The 10,451-nt window shown below is 68.5% G+C and overlaps 2 protein-coding genes across 2 annotated transcripts; both read right to left on the reverse strand.

Moving 5' to 3' along the window:
- Positions 1 to 6,015, reverse strand: SLC39A5 (solute carrier family 39 member 5). Its single transcript, XM_059871719.1, has 11 exons — positions 5,884 to 6,015; positions 4,843 to 5,233; positions 4,608 to 4,761; positions 4,323 to 4,497; positions 3,319 to 3,488; positions 3,098 to 3,235; positions 2,947 to 3,007; positions 2,663 to 2,863; positions 1,601 to 1,681; positions 1,327 to 1,517; positions 1 to 378 (listed from the first exon to the last, which is right to left on the reverse strand). The coding sequence occupies exons 2-11, from the start codon at positions 5,208 to 5,210 to the stop codon at positions 238 to 240; spliced, it is 1,680 nt and encodes a 559-aa protein (XP_059727702.1). The 5' UTR covers positions 5,211 to 5,233; positions 5,884 to 6,015; the 3' UTR covers positions 1 to 237.
- A 35-nt stretch (positions 6,016 to 6,050) lies between these two features.
- Positions 6,051 to 10,423, reverse strand: NABP2 (nucleic acid binding protein 2). Its single transcript, XM_059871722.1, has 7 exons — positions 10,288 to 10,423; positions 8,571 to 8,663; positions 8,355 to 8,493; positions 8,197 to 8,268; positions 8,013 to 8,089; positions 6,652 to 6,717; positions 6,051 to 6,564 (listed from the first exon to the last, which is right to left on the reverse strand). Exons 2-7 carry the CDS (start codon positions 8,647 to 8,649, stop codon positions 6,410 to 6,412), a joined length of 588 nt encoding a protein of 195 aa, XP_059727705.1. The 5' UTR covers positions 8,650 to 8,663; positions 10,288 to 10,423; the 3' UTR covers positions 6,051 to 6,409.
- Positions 10,424 to 10,451: the final 28 nt, after the last annotated feature.

A 10,451-nucleotide genomic window follows, 5' to 3' on the forward strand; every position in this document is an offset into this window, starting at 1 on the left:
TCCGTTTTCTCCTCTGGTTTTATTAAACCGCTCTCGCTCGGGGGTCCTTCCCCTTCCTCAGCTCCTCGGGGGGGTCGGGAGGGTTCGGATTCAGCCCCGGAGCTGCGTGTGACCCCCGGGGGACAACGAGGGGACCCCGAGCCCCCTCCCCCGGGGCTGCTCCAGATCCCCCCGGGTTTCTTGGGGAGGAGGGAAAACCCAACCCTGGGGAGGGTCCCGGGGGTCCCGGGGGTGCGCTCAGGGCTGCAGCCAGGAGCGGAGGTGCCCCTCGGCCAGGGCGATGCCCAGCATGATGCCAGCGCCCAGCAGGAACCCCGCGTTCTGCAGCACGAAACGGCTCCAGGTGCCCTCGGCGGAGCCTCGCAGCGCCTCGGGGAGCTGGGCAAGAGCAGGGGGGGCTCCGTGAGACCCCCGGGCACCCCCAAACCCCTGTGAGACCCTCGGATTCCCTCAAACCCTCTGTGAGACCCCCGGGCACCCCCAAACCCCTTGTGAGACCCCCGGACACCCCCAAACCCCTGTGAGACCCCCGGACACCCGCAAACCCCCCGTGAGACCCCCCCGGACACCCCCAAACCCCTGTGAGATCCCTGGACATTCCCAAACCCTTCAGAGCCCCCGTGAGACCCCTGGGATCTCCAAACCTCTATGAGACCCCCGGACACCCCCAAACCCCCCGTGAGACCCCCGGAAACCCCTAAACCCCTGTGAGACCCCCAGACACCCCCAAATCCCTGTGAGATCCCCCGGACACCCCTAAACCCCTATGAGGCCCCCGGACACCCCAAATCACCTGTGAGACCCCCAGACACCCCCAAACCCCCCGTGAGACCCCCCCCGGACACCCCCAAACCCCTGTGAGATCCCTGGACATTCCCAAACCCTTCAGAGCCCCAGTGAGACCCCTGGGCTCTCCAAACCCCTGTGAGACCCCCAGACACCCCCAAACCCTCCGTGAGACCCCCGGACACCCCCAAACACCTGTGAGACCCCCGGACACCCGCAAACCCCTGTGAGACCCCCCGGACACCCCCAGACCCCCTGTGAGACCCCCGAACACCCCCAAATCCCTGTGAGATCCCCCGGACACCCCCAAACCCTTCAGAGCCCCAGTGAGACCCCTGGGCTCTCCAAACTTCTGTGAGACCCCCAGACACCCCCCAAACCCTCCGTGAGACCCCCAGACACCCCCAAACCCCTTGTGAGATCCCCGGAAACCCCCAAACCCTCCGTGAGACCCCCAGACACCCCCAAACCCCCTGTGAGATCCCCGGACACCCCTAAACCCCTGTGAGACCCCCGAACACCTCCAAGACCCCCCCTTACCATGTCGGCCAGGGCCACGTAGAGGAAGATGCCGGCGGTGGCCGTGAGGAGCCAGGGGGCGAGGGGGGTCCCGCTGTGCCCCAGGGCCACCCCCGCCACCACCCCCAGGCAGGAGAGCAGCGCCGAGAGCAGGTTGAGGAGCAGGACGGAGCGCGGGGCCGTGCCCGCCCGCAGCAGCACCGCCAGGTCACCTGCGGGCACGGGAGGGTGGCACCGGGGGGCTCAGGGGTGTCCCCGGCTCGGGGAGGGGACAGGGAAGGGGACGGGGACTCACCCAGCTCGTGGGGCAGCTCGTGGCAGAGCACGGCCAGCGCCGTGCTGAGCCCGCTGGAGAGGCTGTGGGAGAAGGCGGCTCCTGCGGGAGGGAGCGGGTTCTGCCCCTGTCCCCGTGCCCGGTTCACCGGGCAGCCCCTGTGCCCTTGTCCCCTTCTCTCGATGTACCCCTGTCCCAAACATCCTTCTGTCCCTGAGGAAACCTTTTCCCCCGTCCTTGTGCGCCTCTCCTCCCTCCGTCTCCGTGCCCACCTCCATCCCAATCCCCGTCCCCGTTTCTGTTCCCGTGTCCATCCCCGTTCCCGTTCCCGTCCCCGCTCCCGTTCCCATCCCAATCCCAATCCCCGTTCCAGTCCCTCTGCCCGTCCCCATCCCTGTCCCCGCCCCCGTTCCCGTGTCCAAACCCGTTCCCGTCCCCGTCCCCGTTCCAATCCCCATCCCTTTCCCGTTCCCCGTTCCAATCCCCATCCCCGTTCCTGTTCCCATCCCTGTTGCTGTTCCCGTTCCCGTCCCCGTTCCTGTTCCCTGCTCCCGATCCCCATCCCCGTTCCAATCCCCAACCCCGTTCCCTTTCCCGTTCCCGTTCCCGTTCCTGTTCCCCGTTCCCATCCCCATCCCTATCCCCGTTCCCAGTCCCCGTTCCCGTTCCCATTCCCATTCCCATCCCCATCCCCATTCCCGTCCCCGTCCCCCTGCCCGCTCCCATCCCCATCCCCGTCCCTGTTCCCGTTCCCCGTCCCAGTCCCCGTCCCCGTCGCCGTTCCCGTTCCCGTCCCCGTTCCCGTTCCCGTTCCCGTTCCCGTTCCCGTTCCCATTCCCATCCCCATTCCCGTCCCCGTCCCCCTGCCCTCTCCCATCCTCATCCCCGTTCCCGTTCCCGTTCCCGTTCCCGTCCCCGTCCCCGTCCCCGTCCCCGTCCCCGTCCCTGTTCCCGTTCCCCGTCCCAGTCCCCGTCCCCGTCGCCGTTCCCGTTCCCGTCCCCGTCCCCGTCCCCGTTCCCGTTCCCGTTCCCCGTTCCCGTTCCCGTTCCCGTTCCCGTTCCCGTTCCCGTGCCGGTGCCCACCGATGGCCAGCCCGTCCGTCAGGTTGTGCACGCCGTCCCCCAGCACCACCATCCACACGATATCGGCGGCGCCGGGCCCGGGGGGCAGCGCGGGGCCGTGGGAGTGTCCGTGGGGGGGTCCCTGGGGAGGGTCCCGGGGGGGCTCCGGGGGTCTCAGCTCCAGCTCCGCCTCCGGTGCCGTCAGGTGCCGCAGCTCGGTCCCTGCGGCGGGACGGACACGCTCGGTCCGGTGGGTACCGGGGCCGGGCCCGGGGGCTCCGGGGAGAGGAGCGAGGGGATCGTACCTGCCCGTGACGGTGCCAGGACCCCCGCGGCCAGGCCGGGGGTCTCTCCACGGGGGTGTCCCTGGGGACAAGGGAGGCGTTGCGTGCGGAGCGGGCCCCGGTGGCCGCCCCGTGCCCGCCCGGTGCCCGCCGCTCGCTCTCTCGCTCTCACCGTGGCCTCCCGCCGGCGCCGCAGCATCCCCAGGAGCAGCTCCAGCACGAAGAGCAGGTAGATGCCCCCCAGCACCGCCAGCCCCTGCAGCACCGCGGGGCTCGGTTCCCCCGGAGCCTCCGGGTGCCTCCCCTGCGCCTGGACACGGGCACGCGGCGGCTCAGGGCACCGGGACACCGCCGCCGGTGTGCCCCCGGTGCCACCCCCGCGGCGGGACCTACGTGCGGCCAGAGGTGCAGCAGGGCGTCCCCGCAGAGCGTCCCCACGGCCAGGGCCACCAGGAAGGCGAGGAGCGAGCGGAAGGAGCCGCGGGCCCGCAGCGGGAGCAGCAGCACGGCCAGGGCGGACGGGAGGCTCACGGAGAGAACGGCCAGGAGCGCCCAGCCCAGAGCTGCGGGCACCGTCAGGGGAACGGCCGGACCGGGGGCACCGAGAGGGGGCTTGGGGAGGTGGGGATGGGGATCCAGGGGATGGGGAACCCAGGGATGGGGGGATGGGGACCCCAGGATGGGGAACCCAGGGATGGGGGGATGGGGAACCCAGGATGGGGAACCCAGGGATGGGGACCCCAGCGATGGAGACCTCAGGGATTTGGGGACGGGAACCCCAGGGATGGGGGAACGGGGGTCCCAGGGGTGAAGACCCCAGGGATTTAGGGATGGGGACCCCAAGGATGGGAACCCCAGGGATTTAGGGACAGAGACCCCAGAGATGAGGACCCAGGGATGGGGAACTCAGGGATGTGGGAATGGGGATCCCAGGGTGGGGAACCCAGGGATGAGGACCCCAGCGATGGAGACCCCAGGGATTTGGGGACGGGAACCCCAGGGATGGGGGAATGGGGACTTCAAGGATGGGAACCCCAGGGATTTAGGGACAGAGACCCCAGAGATGGGGACCCAGGGATGGGGAACTCAGGGATGTGGGAATGGGGACCCCAGGGACGGGAACCCCAGGGATGGAGACCCCAGGATCAAGAATGGGGAGCCAGGGGGGCACGGCTCAAGTAGGGGGACACAAGGATGGGGGTGGGGAATGGGGGTCCCTTGGGGATGCAGGGATGGACTCCCCCACATCGTAACAGGGACAGGGGACCTGGCTCAGGACATCCCCTGGGGATGCCGGACCCGGGGACCAGCTCGGGGACCCCAGGATGCGGCTGCGGGATCCCAGGGACGAGGGACGTGGGGCCGGGGGCCGGCTCGGAGCCCCGGGGTGGGGTTACCTGGCCACAGGGCCCCCCCCGGGGGAGGCAGCGCCACCTCATCGCGGTGCCGGATGCAGACGCGGCTGTCGATCTGGTAGAGCAGCGCCGGGCACAGCAGCGTGAACTGCTCCGGTGTCAGCTGCGCCGCCGAGTCCAGCCCGAAATTCACCAGCAGCTGGGTCACGTTCAGGCACTGCGGGCGGGGGGCTTGAGCCGAGCGGCGCTGGGGGGTCCCGGGGAGCAAACGGGGCTCCCCCAGACCCCCGGAGCGCGGCACAGCGCGACCCCCCCGTCCCCACTCACATCATCGTGCGGGTGGTCGGCGCTGGAGTGCTCCAAGCCCAGCACCCTCCCCAGCAGGCTGAGGGTGGGCCGGTACTGCCGGGGCACCCCCGCGGCCCCGGGGGGCTCGGCGGGCACCGGCTCGGGCCAGCTCGGCGTCTGGGAGGGCGGGGGGCTGCGGGAAATCGGGGGTGCTGAGCCCCCCCTGCCCAGCGCGGGGCCGGGGCAGCCCCTCGGGGAGGGAACCCGGGGGTACCTGAGGGGTCCGCCGGTGCTCGGAGCCGCTTCCCCGCCGTGCTCCCACACCGGGTGCCGGTGCCGGTGCTTGTCCTCCTGCACCTCCAGCAGGTCCAGGTGGCTGACGTGGCCGTGGCCCAGCTCCTCGTGTTGGATCTGGACCACCTGCACCCTGCCCAGCCCGAGGCTGCCCAGCAGCCGTGCCAGCCCCTCGAAGGGCAGCGTCCCGTTCTCCCCGTACTGCCCGAAGAGCTGCCGCAGGTAGTAGCCGTGCTCCTGCTCCGCGTCCTCCGGGAGCCGCCCCGGGGTCCCCGCGCTGCCCGGAGCCCCCCCGGCCCGCAGAGCCAGCAGCCCCAGCACGGCCAGGAGGAGCCCAGGGCGGCTCATGGGGTCGGATCCCGCGGCAGCAGCTGGGGGGGGACACAGCGCGATCCTGGGGAGCCCCTCCGGTGTCACCCGCGCGTGGGGAAAGCGACAGGCGGCACCAGGGTCACCTCCCGGGACACGTGCGGCGGCACCGGGGCTTGGGGACACCCCCGGGGAGCGGGGATGGGGGGGATCGAGGGGTGGGGGGTCGCGGATGGTGTGCCCCCTCCCCCGGGGGGGTGGCGGGGTGGGATTTGGGGGTCACGGCGGGGGGGACAGCGGGTGACCCTCGTCCTTGAGGCGAGGTTTTGCAACTGGCGCGGGGTTTAGGGGGAGTTAATGTTTCACCGGGACGGAGATAAAACCCTCGGTACCCCCAGCCCCCCACCCCAGCACCGGACCGGGGGGGACGCGGGACAGCCCCGCACGGAACCGGGGTGGCCGCACCCCCCCCCAACCTCCACGTGCGTCCCGGCCACGCCGTGGCACCGGGAAATCCCGGGAGCCGCCGCCCCGCTGCCCCCCCCCCCCCCCCTTATCCCGCACCCCACGGGGGTCCCCACCCTCCCCGGAGCCCCCCCCCAGCCCGCTCTGCTGCCCCCCCCACCCTCGGGACCCCCGCGGGGGCGGTGCTGGCGCCACCCGCGCCCACCCGGGACCCCTCCCGTGCCCACCCGTGCCCACCCGAGCCCACCTGAGCCCCCGATCGTCCCCTCGCCGTCCCCGAGCCCGTCCCGCGCCCGTCGCGCCCGACCCGGGGGGGGCCAAGGGTCACCCCGGAGCTGCTCCCAGCCGGCCCCGGTACCGGGAGGGGCCGCGGGGAGGGGCGGGGGGGTCCGGGCAGAGCCGCTGAGGCGGGGGCAGAGCTCGGTTCTTTATTAACCCCTCCCGAGAGCGGGGGGGAGAACGGGCTGGACCCCCCCGGGACCCCCGAGCACCGGAGGGGGGGTCCGGACCAGCACCGGGGGGACACCGGGAACTTCGGGCTTGTGGAAACCGGGGATCCCCCCGGTTGTGGCCGTCCCGAGGGGGTCCGGGGGGTCCCGGGGGGGTCCCGGGGGGGGTCCCGGGGGGCGGGTCCGGACCAGCCCCGGTGGGGAGTGGAGGACACCGGGCAGCCCCTCCCCGCCGCGGGCTTGGGGAACCGGGGACCCCCCGGTGGTGGCGGTGCCGGGGGGTCCTGGGGGGGTTCCGGGGGGGGTTCCGGGGGGGGGTCCCCGTTATCTCTTGCCGCTCCTCCGGGTCTCTTTGCCGTTGCTGACGGGGCCGGGCTGGCTGCGGGTGATGCGGCCGCTCGGGGGGTGCGGGGCGGCGGGCGGGGGGTGCGCGGGGGGGCCCCCCGGGCTCAGCCCGTTCCCGTTCTGGCTCTCGGGGGCTGCGGGGAACCGGGAGGTGAGGAGGGGGGACACCGGAGTGGGGGGGGGGGGGGTCCCCGGGGGGGGGTTTGGGGGGCGGTACCAACCTGGGGGGGCGGCGGGGGGGCCCGGGGGGGGCTGCGGAGCTGCCGGGGTCGAGCTGTCGGGTGGGGCCCTGGGGAGGGGATGGAGACCCCCGAGAGTCACAGAGGGGGGGTTGGGGGGGTTTGGGGGAAATTTGGGGAAATTGGGGGGAATATGGGGGGTTTGGGGGAAATTTGGGGAAATTGGGGGGTTTGGGGGAAATTGGGGGGTTTGGGGGAAATTTGGGGAAATTTGGGGAAATTGGGGGGGTTTGGGGAAATTTGGGGAAAATTTGGGGGAAATTTGGGGAAATTGGGGGAAATTTGGGGGATATTTGGGGGGTTTAGGGGAAATTTGGGGAAATTGGGGGGTTTGGGGGAAATTGGGGGGTTTTGGGGGAAATTTGGGGAAATTTGGGGGAAATTTGGGGAAATTGGGGGAAATTTGGGGGAAATTTGGGGGGTTTAGGGGAAATTTGGGGAAATTGGGGGGTTTGGGGAAATTTGGGGAAATTTGGAGAGGATAGGGGAGAAATTTGAGGGAAATTCAAAGGAAATTTGGGGGGGGATTTGGGAAAAATTTGGGGGAAATTAGGGGGGATTTGGAGGAAATTTCACAGGGTGGATTTGGGAAAAATTTGGAGGGATTTGGAGAAGAATTGGGGCAAATTTGGGGGTGTATGGGGCAAATTTAGGGGGATTTGGGGGAAATTTGGAGCAATTTGGGGTAAATTAGGTAGAATTTGAGGGAAACATAGGGGGGATTTGGTGGGGATTTTGGGTAAATTTGTGGGGATTTGGGGTAAATTTGGGGATTTGGGGTAAATTTGGGGGGATTTGAGGTAAATTCTTGAGGATTTGGGGTAAATTCTTAAGGATTTGGGGTAAATTCGTGGGGATTTGGGGTAAATTCGTGGGGATTTGGGGTAAATTCTTGAGGATTTTGGGTAAATTCACGGGGGTTTGGGGTAAATTAGTGGGGATTTGGGGTAAATTCGTGGGGATTTGAGGTAAATTCATGGGGATTTGGGGTAAATTTGTGGATTTTGGGTAAATTTGTGGGGGTTTGGGGTAAATTTGTGGGATTTGGGGTAAATTTGTGGGGGTTTGGGGTAAATTCTTAAGGATTTTGGGTAAATTCACGGGGGTTTGGGGTAAATTTGTGGGATTTGGGGTAAATTCGTGGGGATTTGGGGTGAATTCTTGAGGATTTGGGGTAAATTCATGGGGATTTGAGGTAAATTCTTAAGGATTTGAGGTAAATTCTTAAGGATTTGGGGTAAATTCACAGGGGTTTGGGGTAAATTCGTGGGGATTTGGGGTAAATTCGTGGGATTTGGGGTAAATCCATGGGAAATTGGGGGTGCCCCCCAGACTCACCCCCTTGCCCTGCGCCTGCTGCGCCACGTACTCGGGGTTGGGCTCGCTGAAGTTGGGCACCTCGGAGTAAACCATGCAGAACCTGCGGGCACAGCGCGGCTTTTTGGGGGTCCCCCCGACCCCACCGACCCCCCGAGGACCCCAAAACCCCCCCAGCACCCCCCCCAGCCCCCCCAGAGCCCTCCTTACTCCCCGATCTTCTGCAGGTCCCCCCCGCGGCCGGTGTAGAGCGTCAGGCAGCCCTTGAAGACGGAGGCGTAGCTGAGGATGAGGAGGATGGGCGGGGTCAGGGCGGGGTCCCCGAGCGTCCCCAGGTGTCCCCAGGTGTCCCCAGGTGTCCCCAGTACCCCTTGGTGAGGCGGATGATGTCCCCAGGCTGGATGAGGTTGCCCACATCGTCCCACACGGAGATGTTGATGCTGCCGGTCTTGTCGGCCACTTTGCACGTGCGAACCTCGTGGCCGTCCTTGGTCTTGGTCACCCGGCCTGGAGGGGACACGGGGGACACCGGGGGGTCACGGGGGCCGTGGGGGGCACGGGGGGATGGCAGGGGTGGCACTCACCCGTCTCCAGCACGATGAAGATGAGGTTGAGGTTCTTGAGGCCGGGCTTGACGTCCTTGACCAGAGTCTCGGAGCTCATGGCGGCAGCGCGGGCTGGGGACAGGGACAGTGAGGGGACAGGGACAGTGAGGGGACACTGGGGGGACACTGGGGGGACAGGGACAGTCAGGGGACACTGAGGGGACAGGGACAGTGAGGGGGACACTGGGAGGACAGGGACAGTCAGGGGACACTGAGGGGACAGGGACAGTGAGGGGGACACTGGGGGGACACTGGGGGGACAGGGACAGTCAGGGGACACTGGGGGGACACTGAGGGGACAGGGACAGTGAGGGGACACTGGGGGGACAGGGACAGTCAGGGGACACTGGGGGACACTGGGGGGACAGGGACAGTGAGGGGACACTGGGGGGACAGGGACAGTGAGGGGACACTGGGGGGACAGTGAGGGGACACTGAGGGGACACTGGGGGGATAGGGACAGTGAGGGGACACTGAGGGGACACTGGGGGGACACTGGGGGGACAGGGACAGTCAGGGGACACTGGGGGGACACTGGGGGGACAGGGAGGGGACACTGAGGGGACACTGAGGGGACAGGGAGGGGACGCAGGGTGGCACTGAGGGGACAGGGAGGGGCACCCAAGGGACAGGGAATGGCACTGAGTGGACACTGAGTGGCACTGAGGGGACACTGAGGGGACATGGGGTGGCACTGAGGGGGCATTGAGGGGACAGGGAGGGTACAGAGAGTGGCACTGAGGGGACACAGAGGGGACTGAGGGGACAGGGAGGGGCACCCAAGGGACAGGGAATGGCACCCGTGGGGACAGAGAGTGGCACCGAGGGGACACTGAGGGGACACAGAGTGGGAGGGGCACTGAGGGGACGGGGGGTGGCACTGAGGGGGCATTGAGGGGACAGGGAGGGTACAGAGAGTGGCACTGAGGGGACACAGAGGGGACTGAGGGGACAGGGAGGGGCACCCAAGGGACAGGGAATGGCACCCGTGGGGACAGAGAGTGGCACCGAGGGGACACTGAGGGGACACAGAGTGGGACGACACTGAGGGGACACTGAGGGGACACAGGGTGGCACTGAGGGAACAGAGTGGAGTGGCACCAAGGGGACACTGAGGGGGACACTGAGGGGACAGAGTGGCACTGAGGGGACACTGGGAGTGGGGGTGGGGACATTATGGATGGGGATACACCGGGGACCGGGGGAACACCGAGAATGGGGAGGGGACACCGGCGGGTGGCAGCCCCGGGACCGGGATGGGACAGCCGGGATGTGGGACCGGGACACCGGGGATGGGACACCGGGAGGGGACACGGGGAGGGGACACGGGGGATGTGGGACCGGAACACCGGGAGGAGACACCGGCACCGGGACACCGGGATGTGGGACTGGGACACCGGGACCGCGGGACCCAGGGTGACACCGGGGGTGGCCCATGGGGACATCGCTGCTGGACACGGGGACCGCAGGGACAGAGCCAGACCGGGAACCGGACACCGGGCACGGGACCACCGGGAACCGGCCAGCACCGGCCGGCGGGGCCACCGCAGGAACGAGACACCGGGGACGGCAACGCGAAGGCAGCACCGAGGGGGACGGGACACCGCGAGCATCCCTGCTGGGGACCGGGATCACCGGACCGCGGGGGCCGCCGGGACACCGGGGGGGACGGGACCGCGGGAACGGGGCTACGCACGAACGGCACTCCGGGACCACCGGGACCGGAGCAGAACCAGGACCGGGACCGAGACCGGGAGCGGGAACGGGAGCGGGAGCGGGACCGCCCTCCCTCCCGTCCCGCCACCAGGGGGCGCTCGCAGCTCCCGCCGCGCGCTCACCGGGCACGGCGCCGCCGCCGCC

Source organism: Haemorhous mexicanus, chromosome 33 (genome assembly GCF_027477595.1).
Source record: "Haemorhous mexicanus isolate bHaeMex1 chromosome 33, bHaeMex1.pri, whole genome shotgun sequence".
Lineage (NCBI taxonomy): Eukaryota > Metazoa > Chordata > Aves > Passeriformes > Fringillidae > Haemorhous > Haemorhous mexicanus.